General features: G+C 36.9%; 1 protein-coding gene across 1 annotated transcript; it reads right to left on the bottom strand.

Moving 5' to 3' along the window:
* Positions 1–8788: 8788 nt before the first annotated feature.
* LOC128524415 (uncharacterized) lies at positions 8789–20127 on the bottom strand. Its single transcript, XM_053496983.1, has 18 exons — positions 19980–20127; positions 19456–19520; positions 17079–17267; positions 16747–16830; positions 16558–16647; positions 16370–16441; positions 16170–16256; positions 15925–15999; positions 15746–15820; positions 15156–15239; positions 14963–15052; positions 13715–13885; positions 13490–13555; positions 11931–12101; positions 11689–11778; positions 10057–10116; positions 9027–9193; positions 8789–8884 (listed from the first exon to the last, which is right to left on the bottom strand). Exons 1-17 carry the CDS (start codon positions 20125–20127, stop codon positions 9035–9037), a joined length of 1776 nt encoding a protein of 591 aa, XP_053352958.1. The 3' UTR covers positions 8789–8884; positions 9027–9034.
* Positions 20128–27341: the final 7214 nt, after the last annotated feature.

Genomic DNA, 27341 nt, shown 5'->3' with positions numbered 1-27341 from the left:
GAAATATGATCAGGTTATAAATATGATCAGGTTATAAATATGATCAGGAAAAGTTTCTGCAGCAGTTTTTATTTACCTCCACTCGTCTTACTCTTAACACATACACACACACACACACACATACACATACACATACACACGCACACACACACACTGACCCAGCTGACTGGGGACAGATCAGCCAATCACAACGCGAGATCAACTTTATTTGTACCGCCTCCACTCGGCAGCCAATCACAGAGGAATGCGCGTGAGTCGGCCCCGCCCCGTTGTCTGCTGGCTGTTCTGGTGAGTGCGCGCGCTCCCTCCGCCCCAGCGCTTCGGCTTCACAAAACGCAACTCAGGACTGAATAGAAACTCAGGATGACGCAGCGGGGGGGCGGAGCTACAGTCAGGCCGGCAAATAAGATTCATAATCACAATCAACTCATTCCAACTGCTGTTCTGTATCAGAGAAAAGTGCTTTTACACCAGGGCCTCGGGTACGTATCCGAGTACACCTGACCCCAAAGTCCCGTATCTGTGTGTAATGTGAACACTCCATATACACTGGCCGGGGTGAATCAACCTACAGTGGTACCTTAAAAAATTTCACCTTCAGAAATGAAATTTTGCAAGAAATTCGCCTCGCCATATGAAGCATTTTCAGCGTACGAGTGACCGAGTCGAACCAAATGCTGGTTAAAACTCAGAGAGCCAGTTCGCGTCATTCGGAAGTCTTTACATATTTTTTGTGACGATTTTATTATTTTTTTTGTATTTTCATGCAAAATTTAGTGAAAGTTTCAGTTTCATTTCGAAGCAATCTTAATCATAAATAAAAGCTAAGTGAAGATTAATGTCTTATTTATTTCATATTTTGGGTACATAATGAAAACAAAATTTCCAAATGACGTTGAAGCTTGACTTCCACACAAAGTTCTTTGAAGTTTCCGTCATTGGATAGATCTTCACACTAGGTTACTTATAAGTAAAGAGACGTGTACTTTATTTACTTTTAAAAAAATGATTTTGTGTGTGTGTGTGTGTGTGTGTGTGTGTGACAGGGCGGGTGATAGGGTTAGGGTTTAAAGGATCTTTGGAAATGTCAACACCAACAACAAAAAAACCTTAAGGTTTACTTCACCTGAACAGAAGTTCAGCCTATTCATACCAATTAATCAGTTTGTCTAAAATGTTATTTTACTTGGAAACAGTGGGTACAATTAGCTGTTTACACTTTTTAGATATATGGAGCAAATAAGGCTTTCAAATGCATGTCTCAAACTCCAAAAAGCTAATGCGTTTATGTGCATGTGTATGATGTCACTAAACAGCTGATGCATTTAAAACAAACATTATCATAAGTATAAATAACAGAATCATTTTATAGAACAATCTAAAGTTGTTTAAATATACTGTCTATCTGCATCAGGGGCAAACAAGAACTACAGCTCTGTATTTGTTTTCACACCATGCAAATTTATACAGTATATATATATATATATATATACAGTGGTGTGAAAAACTATTTGCCCCCTTCCTGATTTCTTATTCTTTTGCATGTTTGTCACACAAAATGTTTCTGATCATCAAACACATTTAACTATTAGTCAAAGATAACATAATTGAACACAAAATGCAGTTTTTAAATGAAGGTTTACGTTATTAAGGGAGAAAAAAAACTCCAAATCTACATGGCCCTGTGTGAAAAAGTAATTGCCCCCCTTGTTAAAAAATAACTTAACTGTGGTTTATCACACCTGAGTTCAATTTCTGTAGTCACCCCCAGGCCTGATTACTGCCACACCTGTTTCAATCAAGAATTCACTTAAATAGGAGCTACCTGACACAGAGAAGTATCCTTAAATGGCAAAAACATGGAACAGTGGTGAACCTTCCCAGAAATGGCCGGCCGACCAAAATTACCCAAGAGCGCAGAGACAACTCATCCGAGAGGCCACAAAAGACCCCAGGACAACATCTAAAGAACTGCAGGCCTCACTTGCCTCAATTAGGGTCAGTGTTCATGACTTCACCATAAGAAAGAGACTGGGCAAAAATGGCCTGCACGGCAGATTTCCAAGGCGCAAACCACTTTTGAGCAAAAAGAACATTAAGGCTCGTTTCAATTTTGCTAAAAAAACATCTCAATGATTGCCAAGACTTTTGGGAAAATACCTTGTGGACCGACGAGACAAAAGTTGAACTTTTTGGAAGGTGCGTGTCCCGTTACATCTGGCGTAAAAGTAACACAGCATTTCAGAAAAAGAACATCATACCAACAGTAAAATATGGTGGTGGTAGTGTGATGGTCTGGGGTTGTTTTGCTGCTTCAGGACCTGGAAGGCTTGCTGTGATAGATGGAACCATGAATTCTACTGTCTACCAAAAAATCCTGAAGGAGAATGTCCGGCCATCTGTTCGTCAACTCAAGCTGAAGCGATCTTGGGTGCTGCAGCAGGACAATGACCCAAAACACACCAGCAAATCCACCTCTGAATGGCTGAAGACAAACAAAATGAAGACTTTGGAGTGGCCTAGTCAAAGTCCTGACCTGAATCCTATTGAGATGTTGTGGCATGACCTTAAAAAGGCAGTTCAGCTCAAATAAAGCTGAATTACAACAATTCTGCAAAGATGAGTGGGCCAAAATTCCTCCAGAGCGCTGTAAAAGACTCGTTGCAAGTTATCGCAAACGCTTGATTGCAGTTATTGCTGCTAAGGGTGGCCCAACCAGTTATTAGGTTCAGGGGGCAATTACTTTTTCACACAGGGCCATGTAGGTTTGGATTTTTTTTCTCCCTAAATAATAAAAACCATCATTTAAAAACTGCATTTTGTGTTTACTTGTGTTATCTTTGACTAATAGTTAAATGTGTTTGATGATCAGAAACATTTTGTGTGACAAACATGCAAAAGAATAAGAAATCAGATATATATATATATATATATATATATATCTGTGGGTTTTGTCTAGTTTAATGGTGTGTGGGTTTGTCTTTCCTGGTAGGGTTTATAAAAGAAAAAAAAGAGGTACTTATTGTCAACGGTTAACAGATAATTGTACTGAACATCTGCTGAAAGCTGCAGTTTCAGAGTATTTCCCTCTTAAGGAATTTTAAAAAAGCTATGTTACAGCTGATCTCACTCTAAAACAGGTCTGTATTATTTTTTTTTTTTTGCAATTTCTTTAAAAATAACCTAAATTGAACAATGTTCTAATGCCTTGGTGTTTCAGAGCATTAACACACATAATCAGACTGATGAGACTGACTAATGAGCTGTGCGATAAACTACAGAGTTAAATGAAGTGAGCTGGAGCAGTGAGAGGGCAATAATAAGACACGGGGCTGGGAGAAATACCGGGTTTTTGTATGTGTATGTGAGTGTGTACAGTGGGTGTGTGGGAGTTCTGATTGGAACAGCCAGAAACAAACATGGGCTTTCTGAGAAAGCGAAACTGGTTTGCGCACTATTCTCTCACTCTCTCTGAGTGTAAGAGAGTGTGTAAAGAGTTTATGAGAGGGGAAGAAGAAACGAAACTTTTGTGAATTCCACAAGTTCATGGCCATAACAACAATATATTCAAGATGACTTCATTACTACTACATTACTACAGTATCTGTCTCTGCTTCCTAAAGTCTGTAGAGCTCATAAACAGTACATGCAGAGCCAAGGAGTGACCAGGACACGGGCAGCTGGATTTTCTCATAAGACTCTACATAACTTTGTTTTTTATGCTTCTTCTTCTTATTATTATTATTGCTGTTATTATTATTATTATTATTAGTAGTAGTATTGATAATTATAATTATAATTATAATTATTATTATTATTATCATTATTATTATTTAATTAAAAAATATATAATATAAATCATTGGATTGCATGTATACATACGAGACCGGGTACACATTTGGATCTCATTGAGCCAAAAACGTTTGCTATGCATGTCATGAGCTCTACTCAACAGGAAGTCAGTTATTTTGGGTAATTTGCAAAACACACCTAATGAAATTTAATATACTTCTCCTAGGGATACTATACGATTATACTATACATGTATAAACTATATGATTGTCACCAAACTGGGCAAATATGATCTTAAGACATTTAGGATGCAAAATTGTGAAGAGATCTCTTAAGGAGATCATACCCTAAATGGTTCAGCCATTATGATGCCTTAAACTGAAGAGTGGCTAATTATTTGCCATATTGGGTGACATCATAACATTTATCTTAACATAAAATTTGCCTACACTTAAATGATGTCATAATGATATCGGTATGTCCCCTTTAAATGCATGTGCCTACTGTGCCAACTATCTTTCTGTTGCGTCTGGGCACAAGCATTTTGAAATCAGTCCTACTGGATTACATCAGTGCGTGAAGGGTTATTATTATTATTATGATCTTTTTTAGGGCACAAGCACTATGACATCAGACCTATTACGGCATAGTGTGTGAAGGTTTTTTTTTCGGTGGTGGGGCACAGGTATTATGACATCAGCCTATTGTTTTTTGAAGAATTATTTTTTAATCATCCAAGTCCCTTTTGGGGGCTTAACATGCTTAAAGTCTGGGAGCGTGTCTCAGGAGATTTTTCTGCATAGCGCATACATCCATATGCATGTGAAACTTTATACATTTCTACATCTCATTGAGGTGAACAGTTTTTACTATGCATGTCATGGACTCTACTAAACATAAAGTCAGTTATTTTGAGTTGTTTGCAAATTGCACTCAATGGGTTTTGATATATTACTTCTCCTAGGGAATGTATCATATGATCTCAAGACATTGAGGATCCAAAATTGCAAAAGGATTTTTAATATTTCAAATTGTCTAGCCTTAAACCGATGATACAAAGTGACTAATAATGTCCATAGTTATATAATTGTTATATACTGTAGTTATAATTATATATAATATATTATGTCATAATGGTAATCTGATGGTATTGGTAACAAGTGCAATATAATTGACATCATATTAAGTGACATTGTTTTTAAAAAAGCATCACACTTGCAACATCTTTCTGGGGGTCTTTACATGCTCAAGAAACACACAGGTCACATGGTGCGCCTGGGTGGCGGTGGCACAGGTGTTTGGGCCCAATTATTGTTGCTTGCAACAATTATTTTTTAATATAATCCATTTGAAATCCATTGCTGGTATCACCTGAATGAGTCTGGTTCCTCTTGAAGATTCTTCCTCATGTTATCTCAAAGAGTGTTCCTTGCCATTATCACATCTGGCTCGTTTATTAAGAGAGAACCTGATGAAGCTAGAAATGTATGCATTTAAAAATTTTTTTTTACATTATATCCTAAATGTATATTTCTGTAAAAAGGCTTTGTGACAACTTCCACTGTTAAAAGCTTCATACAAATCAAATTGAACTAATTAATTGAGCCAGGTGTAAACACCTAAACCACCAATCCACTAACCTGGCTAGACAGTATATAAATAACATTCTCAGTTATGTCTAATCACATCACCCAAGCAAGTTCAACTAGTTCCTGTCATTTTATATGAGTGATTAAAGAAAGTGTGTTTACTTATTGGACCAAACTACTAAAATAGGTCAGATAACATCTTACAAAAAAAACAAAAAAGTTTAAGCATCATATGGCTCACTGTAGAAATGTCAATCACGCTAAACCTGTTTAGTTTGTACTTCATGATCATATTCAACATTTATATTCAGACGTTATTACGGATTTTATTTAATAATTTCTTTTAACTATATTTATTACTTAGATCTGGTGCAGAATTAAATCAGTGTGATTGTTCTTATATGGTATTGTTTCTATGACAACAAATAAAAATGTGTAATCATTTATAGTTTTTGAAGTTTTTCTGTTAATGTCACATTTCTGGAAGGAGTCTCCAGTAGGGTTGTGCCGATAGACGATACTATTGTCTATCGACGATAGTCTCGTCTATCGACGATAGTCAGCTATATGGACGATACAGATGTTGCCATTAAAAACCCACGTTTCAAGAAAAGGAATCCCGTGACTTGCCACAGCTGCGCACGGCAAGCTGTGAAAATGCCCTTCATTACCTGTAGGGGCAGTCGTGTTTCAGTCTGAAGTATTGTGTGTCTACTGAAGCCGAAAATGTGTTCTCTCTCCTAGTCACCCATTGACAGCAAGCGACAGAGCTCATAAACATGTCGAGCTCAAACTGTAAATACTGATAAGTATTAATTCTTCATTTTCTTCTCTCCTTCAATGATGATACTTCTTCGACGGCGCTTTCTTCATTCAGTATAATTATTATTAGTAGTACTGCTCCGAATTTATTATTGTGATTTTTCCTTATTATTGTAACGCACCCGCGCGTGTGTGCAAAAAAACTACAATGAGGTATGATATGTTAGCCTAAAACAATTGTTTTATTGTGTTTATGCGCTTTAAATATACACTAAACAATAAACACTGCCTTGTGCAAAGTGAAAGTGAGTTGCGCGTGCAACTTTTTGATCAAAAGGCTGATAAACGCGTGCGCAGATATGAGCAGATTTATCGATAAAACAACAGACATGAAATAAAAAAAAAAAATAACCACAAAAATATGTACTACTCTCTGAATACAACGCGACAGCACGCAGAGTCCCTGGGCTTTGACTACTATCGTGTATCGGCGATCTTACAGGCTGACGATAGGACGATATGACAATGGGCATTATCGCGCAACCCTAGTCTCCAGTGTCAGTGTTTTGTAAAACTGTAGGCTTTATGACATTTTCAGGACAGAAGTGTTTATGCTTTGTGGTTTTATGACAAGTTGTGTGTGTTTTGTTTTTATTAACTGGTGAGGGAAGGACTTTAACAAAAAAAAAAAAAAAAAAAAGGATATGATGGTGGTATATTGTATTACAGTTTACCTTCCCTAATCCGCACTGAATTAAAACAAGCCCACAGTTGAACAGAGATAACTGGAAGTGCTGTTGCCTGGCTGGTGTGTCCACATTTTTACATGCTGTAACAAACCTAATCTGAGAAAATATAAGCTTCCAAACCACATTCTGTCATTCATCTGGCAAAGTCTCATTAATCTGTCTTTGTCTTTTGAGAAATCTCTCACCCAGACCCGCCTCTTCACAGTCGGAGAATTCCTAAATCAAGGCCAGTACGCAAGAATGTAGAACTTTCAAAATGAGCATTATTATTATTATTATTATTATTATTATTATTGTCTAAGAAATGTGATCATGTGTATCTGTGCCTGTGTGACCCAGTTTTTTTATTTTTTGCTCGGTCATGTTTGATAGTTGGTTAAAATGAACTAAAATTGCCTATTTCATGCTAAAAAAAAAGGGGATATGTTACTCTATACTGCACAATCCTGAGCCCTGTATATGTTTATTTAAAAAAACAAATAATGTCTAAAATGCTCTGAGTTTTAAGAGGTAGATGGGTGGGTAGGTAAAAGGTTGCTCCTTTCTATTTTTATGCGAATCCCAGGAGCGTACATAAGGCTTTTTGTTTCCATCTGAAAACTGGTCCGTCTTGTACTATATATGTTTTTTTACTTTAAAGCCACGTATATACTCTCCTGTAATGTTATTTATTTATAAATGTTTAAGTTATATATGAAAACACTGAATTATTTTGCACATAATTATGCAGACATAATAAACATATATAACAAAATTGCTACAGCATATAATATGGTGCCTAAGACACTTGCACACTACTGTATTTAATTTTAAAAAGTTGCTTGTAAACTATTTACAAGAATCATTTAGTTTGATCTGTAAATTTAGTTTCTGGTAGTGACATGAAACAAATTTAATTGTGTCGTAATATAACATTTTATTTGATAAAGAACATCAGTCAGAAAAGTAACTAATATGTATACTTAAGAAGCAAAACAGCCAAATGAAAAAGAGCTAATGGTTAATTTTAGGCGTTTAAGTATGTTATACTGTTTGTGTTTTTTATAGTAACAGGCTGTTTAATATGGTTCTGGGACACTCTTATTGTAACAGTAAGCTCATTCAAATTCATTTAATAACGAGACAGAAGAAAGACAGACAAGGTGATGTTAGTGTGTTTTGTCCTTGGTTCCAGGTTCTGTCTAGTTTTACTGGTTGCATTTAGTTCACCCGAGTCCTGAGATTCTTTTAAAAAAAGAAAGAATTTCATCTTGGTCATCTTAGTAAATTGCTAATAAGCTTTAGGACTTAATTACACTTAAACTTTTTATCAGTTCTACCTCAGTTACCCAGAATTCTGAGCTGATTAATCTGGATTGAGTGCACCAATGAGGTGTGATAATTAAAGCTAGGCTTTAACGCAGCCAATTCACATGCCCTAGCTAACTCTCCCTTATCATAGAACTTTGCACTCAAAAAAACTAAAGGCTAATCAGATAAATCATACGTCATATCCTGTAGATGAGCCCATTATCTGCATGACACATGTGATTGGCTATTCTCGGTGTGATTGACACGGCACAATAACATATAAAAATTGTTTTCCTCCTTTGCCTTCATCCATAACCCGAGTATGAGATGTGAGTGTGAGACTGAACAGAAGAATAATTACACAGAGCATGGTCTGTAAACTATACACTATTGGTGCAGTAGCCGCACCTCCAAGGTTCTCCCACAGTAGAGCAAACACAATAAAGTGCCACCTAAAGTGCATCTACAGTGAAGCAAACATGATAAAGTGCCCCAAGAAACTCCAACAGTAGACTAAACATGATTAGTAAAGAATCTGCCTGTGTTTACATCCTGCCCTTCAAACACCCCATCCACACAACCCCCCCCCCAAAAAAAGAAAGAAAGAAAAAAAAGGGGGAAAAAACACACTACAGTCTCTAAACTAAAAAATGTCCATTTCCTTTTCTTAGATGTAGGACACGGTCATTCCTGCACCTGATCCTGAAACACAACCACAAAGGAAGAAGTTTAAACTCACTGGCTTAGTGTCTGGAGACATTTTTAAAGCTACCTGATTATAAACTTCACTGGCTAAAATTTCTTATTAAAACACCCTTATTTAGGCTTTTTTTTTTAAACTTACCCTTTCTCTTAAAACATCCAGCTAGTCCCAGGGAGGTGTTTGTCCAAATCCTCCACTACAGTTTCCAGTGTTTTCACTTTGTCCTTCAGGTTGGCGTTCTCAAGCATCAGCTTAGCATTGAACTCCAGAGCAGCCTGAGCTTTCTCCTCAGCTTTAGTCAGCACGATCTGGAACAGTAAAGAAAAAAAAGGGTATTTGCTTTATTTACTTTTACACTTGAGATGGAACTAAATATGAACACAGCCCAGAAACTCAACAGATGGGTTCCGAGCAGGTACTGATACAGTACTTACAGTTTATAACAAACATTATAAGGTGGATGTTCTTGTCTATAGGTTCCTTGATGTTTAAAAGGGTAGATGGCTATGTAACCAGCTTACTCAGTCATATGAGATTAGATAGAAGACGTCTTGCTATAAATCTCTAGTGGGTGTCTGTTTGAGGTCAAGGGAGTTGGGGAGATTCCTGGCCATGAACCCAAAATTTTAATGTTTTGTTTTCTAAGCCACTAAGTTATTAAACTTTATGTAGAGGAGCTCCATCATGCTGGAAAACTGTTTTCGGGTGGTTGGGGGAAATTGTTCTTGTACCATTCTTTATGTACACGTCATTGGCTCTACTCAACAGGAGTCAGTTATTTTGAGTAAAGTGCACCAAGTGGAATTTTATATCCTCTTCTTAGGTGATTTTATACGACCACTATCGCGACCATACTATGAGCCACTATATTCACTTTGTTTTTTTCCTTGCTGTACTTTGCTGTATACTTTGAAACATATTTTAAGAGGTAAGATCTTTCACATTGTTACGTTGTGTAGTTATTTTGGTTTACAGCTTTATTGATCCTTTGCATTTTTTTGTTGAATCTTTTCCAGCCATCGCAAATACAGTAGTTTGAATATGACTATATTCATAAAAAAAAATAATAATAAAAAAAGATTGTAATGGCTGGATTCTAAATGTCAGAATGCATATCCGAAGTTGCTAACATTACACATAGCGGTCATGATGTAATTAAAACAGAAGTTACCATAATGTCTTCGTGCTGGGACAAGATGTTTTGGCGATCCTGATGCTCCTTCTCCTGCTCCTGAAAGACAGTCAGGGGGGAGAAGAGGTTTAACCCTGACTACACAATGTGCCGTAACTAAAACTGTGTTTGTTTGTATAATTATTCTGCCATTTAACAGTAATAGTTCTCCAGCTCTTTAAGTTACAGGTGAAAAACGACATGTTATAAAGGACATGAACCTCTGCCCAATCAAAACACAATATATCCTCTGGCATAGGATTCACGTAAAACCGAGCACCACAGCATCAGCTGGCTATAATGAGATATTACAATACAGTGGAACCTTGGATTATGAGCACAATTCGTTCCTGAAGCTCTGGCTCGTATTTCAAAACACTCGTAAATCAAATTTGAGAATCAAAATTGGGGAATTTTCCCATAAAAAATAATGGAAACTACAATTATTCGTTCCACAGTCCCAAAAAATAAATACATAAAAACAATTAACACACAATATCAATATAAAGTAAAAATAAAACAAATTAACCTGTACTTTATCTTTAAAAAAAGAAAAAATAACAGATAACAGATAAGTCTAGACAGATAAGTGTTTCCGTTTATGCGAACATGCACTGTGTGGAGGATCAGTCCATCCTCTCTTCTCGTCTTACACAGTAACACTTCCTCGACTCTTATTTAAGTTTCACACACACACACACATTAACGGAAAGACTGTTTTATCGGGAAACTTAGCAAGGAACATCGCTAACGACTTTAATACTAACAATACTAACAGAATCACTGCTGTAACGTAAAAAAAAAAAAAAAACGTTTGCTCAGTTGTGATCACGTGACGCTCGGCATCAAAACAAGAAGTGCATGCGTAATACATGATACTCGGTGCTCGTGAACCAAGACATGTTCATTTTCCAAGTCAAAATGTATTAAAAGTCTTTGCTTGTCTTGCGGAACACTCGTTCCACTGTATTGAATTTTAAAAACTTTCATTAATAATCTAGATACATTGGTAAACAATTCATTTGCATATTTAATGGAGCCCAGTCTAGCTTTGAAGTGATACGATTAAAGCAAACGGTCAGCTGTGATAAACGGAGTAAAGCGATGAACATGTGGAAGAAGCTGCAGCAGTATCGGCATCGTTCTTAATTAATGACTTTCAGAGCATTTTTTTAGTGTGAAGATTAATATTTTAAGCACCTTTTTTTTTTTTACTTTTGGCTGTATGATCTGTACACATATTACTTTTTTTTTTTTTTTTTTTACTTTTTTTTACACTACTTTTGCTCACATTTTATGACAAATTAAACCTTTTGAAATTACTATTTTTATTTAATTATATTTATTTATGAATTATAATTATTTATTACTTACATACTTTTTCCTGGCACTGCAAATGTCTTAAAGGTAGTTGAATTTGTTTGTATATTTAACACTTTATGATATCAGTAAACCAAGTATAAAATTATTAAACTTATTTCTAGACATCTACAAATTATTAAATGTAAATTTATTGGTCGACTGGCAGATAATTAAAATTGTACAACAATTTTATATTAATAAACTGTAAATAAATCCTTTTTAAATTATTTTTTTACAGTGGATATTGTTATTACTACTTTTCTCACTCACCTCCATTTGCTCTTCAGTTTCTTCCCCCAACTTCTCCTGAAGTGTTTTCACTCGCTCCCTCAGCTTCAAGTTCTCAAGTGCCAGTGTACTCTGTGTGTATGAAATAAAAGGAAGACGGGAATCAGACTCTTGTCTTGTTGAATCATCTGTCACCTTCACATCGTATCACATCACTCCATTTAAATTTACATTACAGGAAAAGAAAGTATATTGTAGATTAGCACAAACCTTTCCTCGATTACCTTAAATAACTTGATGTGTGCCTTGTGACTCTTATAGAGTTCTTCCTGCATGTTCTCCACTGTGCCCCCGAGCATTTCCATGTGGTTAATCAAGACGGATTTCTCATACTTCAGACGATTGTTGGCCTCCAAGGCATCCTTAGTTATCCTCCTAGCTTTAGCCACAGTGGCCTGGATGTTAAAGCAAAAAATAATAATAAAAATAACAATAACAATAATAATAATAATAATAATAAGTTATTGGCTTTATTTACTTTTTTTACTTTCAACATTAAATATTTTAACAACAGTACCGTGAAAATAAATAAATAGCTCATGTGTTACAGTGTTTAAAAAAAAAATGCCCCAATACATTATACATTTTGTCAATTTAATGCTTATTATTAGCGCTGGAGAGAGGGAGGGACCAGATCAGTGGATTTCGATCACAAGATCACAAGATGACAAAGATTTTTTTGTGGAACAACATCGGTTTGTCCGACATTAATTACTAGAGATTGGGAAAAATCGATTAGATATGAATCATAATTATTTCGTGTGCTGATCGTGCGCTGCCGGGTGATCAGCCAGTGAATTGTCTGAAATTGTGCTGCAACAGAAATGCTTTTTTTTTAAGGTACCAGCGATTTAAACTTATAACAAAATAAGAAAGAGAACGTTATATCGAAATCGGATATTAATAGAATCGCGATACTTACTGTACAGAATCGCAATATTAATTGAATCGACACTAAATTATTGTGATAATATCATATCGGATGTTGACTGCTGATTCCCGTCCCTATTAATTACCTTCATCAGACCAACATCAAAAATACATTACAAACACGTAACTACTATTATTTTGAATGACAGCCTGGGGAGGACACTGAGCTTAACCTCCTGCGTATCAGGCTAATCGTAACACAAAGCTGTGAACAGGACTTTTTTTTTTTACACTATTCATTTTTCAGCTTTTATTTCCACTGCAACTCCACCAACACAAACAGTACGGCTGAGGATTGTGTGTTCAAATGCGTTCTTTTGAAAAAAGCACATGCACTGGAGCCGAACATCATCTAACACAAGCTACATGATTGTCAATGAAAAGATTGTAAATTTCACTACTTTTCACAAAGTTTAACTTTTATTCTACGTGACACATCAGGAAACCCAACCAGTATGTTTTGCCTGAAGTCTCCTTCTGTCGACAAACACCGACATTACCCCACACATACTGTATATGGAGCTGTGTTTTTTGTAATCGCCCTATAAACAGTGTTGCGTTTCCAGCACGTGATCATTGAAATGCAGGGCATGATTTTGTTCAGATAGAATGTGAGACTAGGCATCTGTGCTTAAACTGTACATGTGTTACCCATGCCTTTATTTTAAATCAAATAAAAATATATTATTAAATGTAAATGAAGTGTTAAAATTGGACTCCGCAGTTTAAGTATTCATCTTGTGTTTTAAATCTGTCGTTGTTCTTATTTATTCCTTTAGGTCACTAAAATATTTCGCTCAATAATATTCACACAATAACCTTTGTGGTTTGACTAATAAAAAGAAATCCTGACCACAGAGTCTTCATACTGAGACCAAAGGTGGATGTAATCCTGTCGCTCTTGGTTTTGCTCCAACGTCTAAAACACAAGCATGAAGCAGTAGGGATTTAAACTTGAGGATTTTCATGCTCTTAACACATTGATTACACTATATTCCAAAGGGTTTTTATTACATAGTGTACAATAGTGTTAAAAAGCAAAAAGACACAGATGTGCAATGTTTGTTTTCTCACCTACCCTGATTAAGTTTGCACACATCTGTTCTGCGTCACAGAGTCGACTCCTCTGAAATTTCACTAGGTTTGTGAGCTGTAGTACTTGGTCATTTAGTCTGCTGTTTAAGTGCCTCAGATTCTCATTGTACTCCAGAGAGCTCTGAGCTTTCTCCTCAGCTTTAGCCAGCGCGACCTGGAACAGCAACCACCCAATAGATTGGCTTTAACTTTTACAAGGATATCATTAAATAAGACGATGTTCCTGAGAATTGAACAGATGTTTTCCAGTTACATAATATACATATGAATAGAAAAAAAATGATGCCAAAGGAGAAAAGTCAATCTAGCAGTAGGTTTTGAGGTCCATATACTGTATACGAGGACGTGCTCAGCCATAAAACATGCAAGACTAAATGTCAAATGTTTGGAAACAAACAGATACAAATACACATATGATAAGAGGTGCACAACTTTCAGAAGCCTTAAGCACTGTACACACCGCCTTACCGAGCTCCAAACCAAAGCCATGGCCCTACCTTATCTCTATAAAAACTGGCCTGATTATCAAAATAATATTATGTACATCGTGGGCTGTGCGACTGGTATTATTCTGACCATGTGCTGTACCACGTCTGCGATTTCATCATAGACAGCAGGCGAAAAAGAAGGGATCTGAGGATGCTCCACTATAACAATGCATCCTCTCACCAAGCTCTCCTTACACGTGAGTGATCTCACTTCCGCACCCACCCTACTCGCCAGATTTGTCTCCTGTGGACTTCCCAAAGACGGAGGTCCAACTCAAAGGTCAGTGTTTTAACGTAATTGCAGAGATCCAGTGCGAATTACAGAAGGTGCTTGAGACGCTTTAAAAAGAAGACTTTCGGGACATACTCCAGAAGCGGCAGGATCGCAGTGCTGTGTACTGCTATTTTGAAGATGATAGATAAATAAAGTACTTTCTTGTAAACATATCGAATCTCGAAATACCACCTGGTATAAAGATCATCCCTACAAGCATTATAATGAAACGCTGCATAACAAACCCATTTTGATTTAAAACCGCACTTTTTGGCATTTTTATTATTATGAATGCAAGAAAACCAAAAACTACAGTACATCAAAGGAAATGGTATTATGGGGGGGAAAAAAACACGAATTCTCAGATTTCCATAAAACTGGTGCTCTGGGCTAAAATATCAATTTCTTTGCAATGATATTTATATCAGTTTGGACAAGTACTGTTTAATGTGAGGCTTTTTTCACTCACCTCATGTTTGTGCTCAGATTGTCCAGCGACCGCATCGAGCGTCTGCTCAACATAGATCCCTCTGTCCCCCTGGTCTATCAGCTCGTAACTCTAAGAGTTTAGTATCCAAAATGTCTTAGACTTTATTTACCACCAAATTCTCACACACTTAAAAAAAAAAAGGTTTGATTCCTGGCTTCATAAGAACTCTTACCTTGTTTAACTGCTCATTCTGGTTCACCAGCTCCTCATACTTCACCTTTAGGATGCAGTAAGGCAGTCGCTCCTCTTTAAGGTCCTGGAACATAGCAGAAAATGTCCTAATGATACAATATATAACCAGTTTAAACGTAACACGGTTTGGTCAGTGTGTGTGTGTATTGACTCTCATGGATCATTGTAAGTACAGTACGGGTAATTATTTTCTGGGATATAGGTACAGTGCCTTGCAAAAGTATTTAAACCCCTTGCACTTTCCCACATTTTGCAAGGTTACAGCCACAAAGTAAAGTAAATGTATTTTATTGTGAGTTTATATGAGAGACCAACACAAATTTACAGGGATAAAGATGTGGAAAAGGTCAAATCAGGGTTAGGTTATAAAGAAATATCACAATGCACTGCAGAACTACCAAGATATGGACGTCCACTTACTGTGAACTGACAGGTCGGGCAAGGAGAGCATTTGATGTTATATTTTGTCTGCTTGCAAAAGTTGCCCCTCTTAATTACTGAAATAAAGCTGTTTATAGCAAAATAGTAACTAGTAAGATTACAGGTTAATGTAAGGATTTTCTCACTCACGTTGCTTCTTTTCTCAGACTGTCCAACAACCGCATCGAGGATTTCCTCCAGAAAGTTTGTGTTTTCCGTTTCATTGTTCACATTCTGAAAAGTTTTTATTTAATACTACTGTATAGACTTAATTTTTTTTTCGTTTGTCACATCGTTTTTTTCTTTTCTTGTTAATAAACAATCTTTACCACTTGTAAGTCCTCGTTCTGCCCTATCGCCTCATCATACATCATACTGTCAGTCTGTTGCTCTCGATTCAGCTCCTGAAATGGGGAAGAAAACGTCTTAATAAGGCCTGGTATACAGTACGATATTGATATATAAATAATACTGTATATGATAATTTCAGTGTGTGCACTGAGTGTGACTTTTGGGTTATGTTATAGTACATGTTTAAGTAAATTTGTGTTTAACATGAGACTTTCTCACTCACCTTGCTTTTTAGTCCAGACTGTGTGATTCTGGCAAAGAGCATTTTCTCCAGATTGTTTGCTCTGTTCTTCTGGAATAGCCCATGATCCTGAAAGTTCAGCATCCAAAACGTTGTAGGCTTTATTTATCTCTTCTTATAAAAAAAAAAAAAAAAAACACACATGATATTCCTGATAACAGTCATGACTTGAGAATGTTTACCTCGTCTAACTCGCTGGTCATCTCATCATATTTCTCATTCAGCGTGCTGTCAGCCTGTCGCTCTCGGTCAAGCTTATCAATTGGAGCAGATGATGTTTTAATAAGTGTCAGGAAGTAGATGATCATGAAATAACTGATCAAGGACTTAACAATGTCTATTCAGAGTGTGACAGACTCTTTTCTCTCACCTTGCTTTTTACTTCAGACTGTCCAGCAACCATGTGGAGCATTTTCTCCAGAAAGTTTGCTCTTTCAGTCTGGAACCTCAGCTCGCAATCCTGAAGGTTTAGCATCCAAAATTTTATTAATTTCCACATTCTCAGAGATTTTTCAGGACAAAATGAAAACATCTGTTGATTCATGATTTTTACGCTTACGTTTTCTAACGCCTCGTTCTGCTTTAACGCGTCCTCATACTTTTCCTTTAGCGTGCTGAGAGTCTGTCGCTCTTGGTCAAGCTCCTGAAACGGTGCAGAAAATGTCTTAACACTGTCTAGTCAGAGTGTGTATTGTCGCTCTTTTATAATTTGTTGACACAGAAGAACATCATTCCTGGAGTGCAAATATTTTCTTTTTTTCAATTTTTTCTATTCATATAGGATAAGGGTTAGGAAATTACAATATCATGTCGTATTGATGCTCCTATTAAATTGATGAATAACCTTTAATTCAAGATTCTTCTCTCTCTCTCTCTCTTCTTCTCACGTACCATGCTTTTTATTTCAGTCTCACTGCGAATCCCACACAGCAGCTCCTCCAGCGCCGTCACTCTGTTCTCCAGCTTCATTACATAGCTCTTCTTCATGTTTACCTGATCACCGAGCTCATCATCCAGAAACTCCTGAAAGTTCAAACATACTGTAGTATTGCTTACTTTTACACACATGGACAGACACTTCTGAGGAACAAAACACACATTATATGGACAAAAGTATTCGGCCAAATCTGCATTAACATCATATCCAGATACATGTGCAGTACTTCAATATGGAGTCGGCCCCCCTTTTTGAAGGGAATTCGTGTCCATTCATTCTGTAGAGCATTTATGAGATCAGACACGGATGTTAAGCCCGGCTTACAATCTCCACTCCAGTTCATCCTGAAGGTGCTCGATGGGGTTGAGGTCTCAGGGCTCTGTGTTCAGGCCGGTCAAGTTTTTCCACAACAAAATCACCAAACCGTGTCTTTATAGTCCTTTATACAGTAGCTTTGTGCACTAGGACTTCGAAGTCATGCTGAAATAAAAAAGGGTATTCAACAAACTGTTGCCACAAAGTTAATAAAAAGCCTAGCGTTGCCTTGGTATGCTGAAGCATTAAGATTCCCCTCACTAGGGATAAGGTGCCTGATTGATTAAAACACCTCAATTCAATAATTAACAGGTTTGGATAAATACCTTTTTCCATACAGATCTTGGAGATAGACAAAGCATTGCTAAACTAGGATGAACAAATACACATGTGCAAACACACATTTTACAGTAAAACACTCATTTAAATTAAACACATATGGTTTTTATGGACAAAATTCAATTATTAATAGCTAAATTATTATCTATCTCTCAATTGCTAATAAATTATTAATTAAATGCGTTGTTTTCAGGCAATCTCTTCTTTACAGCTTTACAACTAAACTCCTGGGAGTCTAATCTAACACTACTAATTCAAACATATATATATATATATATATATATATATATATATATATATATATATATATGAAAAAGAGAGAGAGAGAGAGAGAGAGAGAGAGAGAGAGAGAATAACAATAATTAAAAGTGATTCCAGAGTTGATCCCCATAGTTGGATATATATATATATATATATATATATATATATATATATATATATATATATATATATATATATATATATTCAAAGTGGATTCAACTAAGTGAGAGGGAGAGGTTAATAACCTTAAATGAAAAAAAAAATCAGAAAATTTATCACTATTTCTGATAAATAACAGTTAAATCACTACTTCTAAAAAAAACAACAGTTAAACAAATACAACACCAGAATTATTTAACTAAGCTTCTAACACAACTAAATAACACATACTATTCTATTAACCCTTCAAAAGACATGTACAGTAGTACACAACATCATATGAATGATATGAATATGTGGAAACACTTAAATAACAATTACAGCTTAACATAAGTTACTCTTGTAATGAGCACTATAGTGAATAAATTAGATATCAAGTAACTCAATCAAGATTTAAGTGATCAGTCCTTCGTATAAGTGAAGAGCGGTATTATCATACCATCAGTGTCCCTGAGATGGCCAGCAGCCAATGCGCTTCCCTGTCTCACATATACTTGTACACGGTGCTTGTATGTTGAGTCTGCTCCATTAGTGACTGTGAGGTAATGCATACTGTGATGTCATACTCTGATCGTGTCACAGTTGTTCCTTGTCGAGTGACATTAGCTCCACTATTTCACTTATTTAACTTTACATACACTACCGTTCAAAAGTTTGGGGTCACTTGAAAATTTCTTTGTTTTTGTTTAGTGATTTATTTTCTACATTCTACAACAATACTGGGGATTTTAAAACTATAAAATAACACATATGGAATTAGGTAATTACGTAACAACAAGAAAAACAACAGTTAGTTGTTATTTTAAGACACAGAGGTCGGCCTTTCTGTAATAGTTCTTGCAAGAACAGTATTGTCAAGTGCATTTGCAAAATCCGTCAAACACCATAATGAAACTGGCTCTCATGAAGGCCGTCCCAGGAGGGCGAGACCAAAACCGACGGGAAGTTCATTTAGAGTTATCAGCCTGAAAAATGACCAATTAACAGCCCCTCAAATTAGAGGCGTTATGAAGTCTTTACAGAGCAGAAGTAGCAGAAACATCTCACCATTAACTGTTCAAAGGAGATTAATGCATTTTTGGGACGCCTTCAGCATTCCTTTACAATGAAGAAAGAAATAAAAATCAGGAACCATCATGGAGTTAGGAAGTGTTCTAAAACTTTTAAAAGGTAGTGTATATATTAAAACAGATGTTGTGACTCAGACCCAGAATCTAGTTTGTTATTACACTGCTCTGTATTCTAGCACCTAAGTACCTCAGAGGCGGGCCAGTCCCTGGTTTCATCAGAAGAATGTGGAAGACCTGAGGAGACGTTCTGTCCTGGGCATGAATACACACGTTACTGTTCATCATCATGTGATCCCACGTTTACCATCAGGGTTTAAAATAAATATTTTACTTGATCATTATAATTTAATTTTACAGGTCATGCAGCACAAATAAATACTAAATTGTTTTAGAGATGTCTCTCTGTCTCTCTATATGTCTCTCTGTCTGTCTGTCTCTCTTTCTGTCTGTCTCTCTGTCACTCTATACAGTATGTCTCTGTCTGTCTGTCTGTCTGTCTGTCTCTCTCTCTCTTTATCTGTCTGTCTCACTGTTTGTCTGTCTGTCTGTCTGTCTGTCTATCTGTCTGTCTCTCTGTTTGTCTCTCTGTCTCTCTGTCTGTCTGTCTGTGTCCCAGACAGTAAAATGTCAGTTTTATAAACAGAGAGAGATCGGTGTATCACTGCCTGACTACACCACAGGACTACACTACACACACACACACAGTGGTACCGTGGTCCTGGGCGGTGTGTACACTCCTCTCCTCTCTCCCGAGCTCATACCCAGCACAGAAACACACAGCCGCCAGGACTCCAGCTGTAATCACACACAGCAGCAGCTCTCTGAAGCCCAGCAGCTCCGGCAGTGTGGAGATCTCCATCAGCTTCACCAGGACACCACAGATTAAACCCAGCACGGGGAGCAGCTCATTAAAGGACCCGGGGCCGAGTCAGTACGGACAAGGGCCGTTTAATAATGGAGATGACGTCACAAAGGAACCGCGGGTTTAAATTAAAACTCTCGCAACTTCGGGGTTCTGTTACAGTTTATCCGTTTGTCCTTGAAGTTTTGTAAAAATAAATAAATAAAAAAAATCTTTCTTAAGTAGAAAACTTGTTTTGTCTTTCTTTTGTACTTCATTGTTTTGATTTGAATAAAGAATAATCCAGCAATTATAATTATAAAATAAAATATATTTACGGTTGTACATTATAAATGTATTAAATAATCTCCAGTCACGCTGTTTTTGTTTTGTTTTATGTTCATTTAGCTACTTTAGCGCTTTGGTGACTCCACACTCAATGTAGTTAAATGCTGCCCCCTAGTGGTAAATAGTAACAATTGGGTTTACAGTTTTTATCCATTGGTTTGGCTCGTTTCTTGAAACACTCTTGGTGCTTTTGCCAAAATAGATGTGGTTCGGCACAACACCATGGTTCACCTGCAACAGCTCATACCTTCCCCAAAACAGTTCATTCATGTGTCAAAACTAAATTTCCATCTCATTTAAACAGTCAGTGCCCCCAAAATGCTTCGTCCCTTTGGCATTGTGTAAGCACTGCAAGTCAAAATGTTTAGATGTTTTGTCACTATGGCAAAAGACCACTAAAATATCCCTCATGTCCACCTTACAGTTTTAGCCCAGTCCTTTATTGACAATGGTTACTGTAGGCTACTGTTTTAGTCTAGCTAACAGAATACAATTGTGTATAAAACTGAAAAAAATTAATAGGATTTTAGGGTAAGAGTAGCCTCCAAGGTTTAACATCACACATTGCACTCATACTGCCAAGGAAATGGTAACTCCTTTTTTTATTGTAATGATCAACCACACACAAAGTAACTTCCATATATCAGAGCAAAAAGAAACTGTATACAGCATAATAAACTGTAATATAAATACAAACAAAAAACTAGAGTGCTATAAATAAAGCTGGAGTTTCATAACAGTTCTTCACTGCCCGCCGTCCTCACCCTCCTGACCATCCACACACTGCAGTCTGTGTGGCCACAGATTCTCGTCCACATCACAGCGTATATTCTCCCTTGCGATGCAACGAGGGAAGAAACGGCGTGAATGTCGCAACCATCCCCTACAATGATCTCCTGTTATATCTTCACATGCAGCGTCCATTGCATGGAGCAGGGACCTCTGATCTTGAGCCCGATGCTCATACAGTACACTCTCCACCTCCAAGCGGAGAAAAACGTACCCTTACTCCTCCTCTTCCTCCTCTTCCTGGAGCAGGCAGCTGCCCATGTTCATTTACTTGGCCAGGTGCCTCCATGTTCAGAAGTAGTACTGGTCCTGCATGGTCAAGCTCTTTACATACATGTTTGGCAGCATTCACAGTCATGGGCAGCACCTGTCAGGTAACTAAACATACTGTTTGATTGGTCATCTGAGATGTGTGAAACTCCTTCATTAGTCAAGTTCTAGTTTCACCTGACTGTCAACTGCTGTAATAAATTGTAATCAAATGTTCCAAGGATTTACCTACTGTATGGTATTCATGGTATTATGGTCTTGACTAATTTTGACAATTGAACAGACTATTGTGCATGTAATGACTTATACAATAAAATGACTTATACAATGAAATGACGCTGACGCATTTTGGAGAGAATAACCATTAGACTGAGAATTACCAATCAGTTTAGACCAACAAGATCTATTCACTTGGAAATTGTGCTAAATGTAGGCTATCTGTACTTAATTATTTGCAAAGATGTACTTAGACATTTGCAATTTGATGAAATGAATGAGAAATTCAATTCTGTTGTGAACAATTGCAAAGTGGTTTGGAGGTTTGTCCATGTTGTTTTGAGAATGTAATTTCTGTTTCAAGAAATGAGCCAAACCAATGGAGAAAAACTGTAATAGAAAGTAGAGCTCTGTGTTCAGTCACAGCATTTACACTCAGGCTTTAGTGACATTTTACAGATTTGTACAGGAATAAAACTTTAATTTAAAACTTAAATTGCCTTAAAATTTACATGTCATTCTGCCAGAAAATGATCCTAAAAACATGAGCTCTAAAAACAAACAAACAAACAAATAAAAAACATTTAAAAAAATAAATAAAAATACATTTAGTCTGTTTTTAGATTTGGTTAATGTCTCTCAGCAGCTCTCAATACAACAACACCTACATTCGTCTGTCCTGAAAATGTCATAAAGCCTACAGCTTTACAAAGCGCTGACTTCTTCTGTATCCAGAAATGTGACACACAGAAAAACATTAACGATTATATCATAGTTTCATCCAAATCAAGATAAAGTTTCACATTGAACATTATTTCTGATCTGCATAATTATTTAGATTTTGATATACAATGATGGAGAAACGTTTTCTGATACCATTAAAATTGTACACAATATCAAATATCATTAAATATTTATAAAAACATTTCTGCTTGTTTTATATATATATATATATATATATATATATATATATATATATATATATATATGTTTTTCTGTTCATTAAAAATTGTTTTTTCCCCTTGTTAACAAAAACTATCAATTGCGTTTGTGTGTTTGTCTGATGCAGCTACACCTTTTGAAACACACACACACACACATACACACAAACACAAAGAAAAGAATTTCTGGAAATATTAAAGGTTGTTTAAAAATTCAAATGCATTTTAAAAATATTTATTGACACTGTCAATGTACAGTATAGTTTTCTTTTTTTATTAAACGAGAGAGCTGCATTAAAAAAATAATAAAATTAATTAAATTATTAATACATTCATAAAAACTAATGTATATATGTCGTATATCTCCGCTGGACTTCCCGCTCACCCGTCTCTTCTTTTATCGCCCTGTCAGTGTCACTTGGCTCTTTCTGATCTCTCTGCAGTGTTTTTGCCGCCTGGAATACACAGATTTGATTGGCTGTGTAGAATCACGTGAGCTGGCTTTACTCGCATTCAGTTGGTCAATAAGTTTCCGGGTCCCCTGAAACAGTACCGTAAAGACGGGAAAATCTGCGTCGGGTAAAAAATGAAGCGCCTCATAAAGTATTGATTATACAGCAGGTCATGTTCCTGTACAGGACGTCATCTGCCTGTTAGTAACAGCTGCAGTGATATAATCGGCCAGCAGGTGGAGAACATTTGAAGATAAATATACTGTAGTAAATATTGATGAAAACAAGTAAGTTGGCACATTTTCCTTTAGATCCTGTCAAAAATAAACTGCAAAGACTGATATAATAACTGGAGTGTGAGAGATGAGGACACTGAATATAATCTCTTTAAGTCCTTATAATATAAATGCACTTGTTTGTGTATTAGTTTGCATTGCAGACGAGCTCATTAGAGACATTCCTGTGATTTATGCACAACCTTTGCTGTGGTTTAAAGATCACCGTGTGGTTACTGAACCTTTACAGAAGTACAGAGGAATGTTAAAGAGACTGTTTGTGTTTGTCTGTGTAAACTGGGGTTATGACGAACTTCATTCTACAAGTCAGGCGCAAATATACTTATTACATCAAATTGTCATGAATAAAAAAAAACTTTAAAAAATAAAATTAAATAAGAAATAAAGATAATATATGGTCGTTATTCCTCAGGAATAAATTTAACAATCTGTGTAGGTTTTTTTGCTTAACACAAGAGCGGTTTGATTAAGGCCTTAAGGTAAGATTAAAGATTTGTCTGATTTCTGTTCGCAGATCTAAGTAATAAATATAATTAAAACAAAACCAGGATAAAATTTGTCTGAATGAAAATGTTGGATATGATTGTTAAAGGTTTTGTGTAGTTGACATTTTTACACAAATCCTTGTGAAACATTTTTAAGGTCTTTGGCCTTTTTCTAAGTACTATGTAATGTGATCTATTTTAATAGTTTGGTTTAAGTAAACACACTTTCTTTTATCGCTCATATAAAATGACAAGAACAAGTTGAACTTGTTTGTGTGATGTGATGAGGTTGAGTTACTGTTCACACCCAGAGCTGATTCTTTAACGATAACATTAAAATTGTTTTGACAAAAATTAAAGATTTTTCTTTTTTTCCAGTCTAACTGTGTACTATTGCATTTCCCTTCCTTAGCAGAATTCTCCAATCTGTCATTTAATGAGATTCAGCAGATCATTTCGTCATCTAACCCCACCACCTGTTAATTATGGCAATGGTTTGCTTCTTACCTAGAAGATTGGTCATATGGGGGATCTACATTTGCCCCACGTAGACTCTCTACTGGTGTCCCACAAGGCTCAGTACTTGGCCCTCTTCTGTTCTCCCTCTATACCCGGGCTCTTGGTAAGGTCATATCATCGCATGGATTTTCATACCATTGTTATGCAGATGAGACCCAACTTGTTCTCTCCTTTCCTCCCTCTGACACTCAGGTTTCCCCCCCGGATCTCAGCATGTCTGGCAGACATCTCATCCTGGATGGCTGCTCATCAGCTGAAGCTCAATCTCAGTAAAACCGAACTGTTGTTTATCCCTTGTGACTCATCCCCATGTCAAGACCTTGTGATATCCCTGGACAACAACCAAATCACTCCTTCAGCCACCGCCCGCAATCTTGGGGTAACCGTGCACAATCATCTGTCATTTTCCCCACACATCGCTAACCTTACTCCGTCTTGTAGATTTCTTCCCTATAATATCAGAAGAATCCGCCCATTTCTTTCTTTACAGGCTACTCAGGTGCTTGTTCAGTCCCTTGTTATTTCAAGACTGGACTACTGCAACTCACTCCTGGCAGGCCTGCCTCTATCCACGATTCGTCCTCTGCAACTGATCCTTAATGCAGCAGCACGTCTCGTTTTTAACCTTCCTAAGTTCTCCCACACCACCCCACTCCTCCACTCCCTGCACTGGCTTCCTGTAGCTGCCCGCATCAAATTCAAAACGCTAATGCTTGCCTACAAAGCTAAAAATGGCCCAGCACCCACTTACCTTTCTGCGCTAATCACACCACACACTGCACCACGTTCCCTCCGATCCTCCAGCACTGCTCGCCTGATCCCACCATCTCTCAGGGATGGAGGGCGGCATTCATCCAGGCTCTTTTCTGGCACCTAGGTGGTGGAATGAACTTCCTCTAGATATCCGTACAGCAGAGACTATGACTATCTTTAAACGACGACTCAAGACGCATCTGTTTCTCCAGCACTTGGACTAACAACCACCCCCCACCCCCGCCCAACCCCCCTCACACACCAAAAAAAAAAAATCTTCCCAGTTGTGTTGGACTAATGGCACTTAGTTATTAACCTAGTTAACCCAGTGTAAGTATGTATCCAATGATGTAAACATTAAAGCACTTTTTGTAAGTCGCTCTGGATAAGAGCGTCTGCCAAATGCCTAAATGTAAATGTAAATGTAAACGTGGAGACTAATTTTTTTTTTTTGTGGCAATTTCAGGCCTACAATGAACAAGGTAACAGATTCATAGGAAATCACAGCAAAACTTTTTAAGTTTAAGTTCAGGCTTTACACGTCAGACATCAGACACTATATACATTATACATTAGAGACTCCAATGGTACAAAGTTATACGGTATTAGACACTCCCAACAGGATATGGTATTAGACATTCCTATGTGTATTATACAGCACATATGAATCCAAAGTAATCCAAAGTAGTTCCTTTAATATGATTATTTAGTTTTTATTGAGCAAATAGATGCATTGTTCAAATAAGGTATACATTAATAATAATAATAATAATAATAATAATAATAATAATAATGAACCTCAATCAACCGCTTTTCAGAAACACATGCACTTTTAATCATGCAGGTGTTATATGCTGTAGGTGCTTACATTTCACTTTATATGCAAACAGTTTAGTTTTCTCTTATGTAAACGTGAGCACCAGAAAGTAAATTTGTCTTACATGGCAAAGGAATGAAAAGGATCAAAAATATATTACAAGCCAGGACAGTTAAATTAATGCAAATTTTATGTGCATGTAAAATGTAGAGTAATTTAAAACACACTCGCTGTTCAGTGTGTGAACATGTAGGGAAAAAAAGAAATCAATGTCTGTTTGCTATTACCAGGAAATTGTGGAATTGCAACTTTAAGTTTCGTTTCTTTCTCCACACACACACACACACACACACACACACACACACACAGAGAGAGAGAGAGAGAGAGAGAGTAGTGTACAGACCAGTTTCGCTTTCTCTGAAAGCACATGGTTTGTTTCTGGCTGTTCCAGCAGTGCAGCACACTCCCACGCTCCCACACTCCCACTGTACACACTCACATACTACATAAACCCGGTATTTCTCCCAGCCCTGTGCCCTTATTATTGCCTCCCACTACTCCAGCTCACTTCATTTAACTCTCTAGTTTATCACACAGCTCATTAGTCAGTCTCATCAGTCTGATTCATCCGATTGACCAACACAGGCTTTAGAACATATGATTTAATTTGGGGGATCTTTAAGAGATTGAGGATTCATTTACACAGACCTGCTTTCTTTTTTAAACCCCTCATGACTGAAATACTCTGACGATCCACCTTTTCAGGACATGATAGCTACATACCCGAGGAATGACAAACACACCACCACACTAGACAAAACCCACATATATATATATATTTAAAAACATTAACATGCTGTGGAAACAAATACAGAACTGTTCTTGTTCTCCGTGATATTTAAATAATTTTGGATGGTTCTATACAATTATTATTATAATAATTACTTTAGCTTGGCGACATGGTGCCGTAGTAGTTAGCGCTGCTGTCTTACTCCTCTAGGTCCCGCTTTTGAGTCCTGTGTCAGGTCTAAATGCATAGAGTTTGCATGTTCTCCCTGTGTTTGGTGGGTTTTCTCCCTAGTAGATTAGGCTATTTGGTGTTCTCAAATTGCCCATAGTGAATGCTGATCGGAGGTCCTACCACGGCTGCACAAAATGGGAAAAAATACAATAGTCACCATTAGCCTCCACGGTCCCTAGTTGGACTAAAGAGATTCCTGGATGGATGGAATACTTTAGATATTTAAATGCATCAGCTGTATAAAAGCTATATGAATATTGTTGTTGGTCTTTCGGCTGCTCCCGGCAAGGGGTCGCCACAGCGGAATACCCAGTCTGAACTACAA

This window comes from Clarias gariepinus, chromosome 5, assembly GCF_024256425.1.
Source record: "Clarias gariepinus isolate MV-2021 ecotype Netherlands chromosome 5, CGAR_prim_01v2, whole genome shotgun sequence".
NCBI classification, from domain to species: Eukaryota; Metazoa; Chordata; class Actinopteri; order Siluriformes; family Clariidae; genus Clarias; species Clarias gariepinus.
The sequence above is the reverse complement of the archived record's forward strand: the minus strand, read 5'-3'. Positions and strand labels throughout refer to the sequence as shown.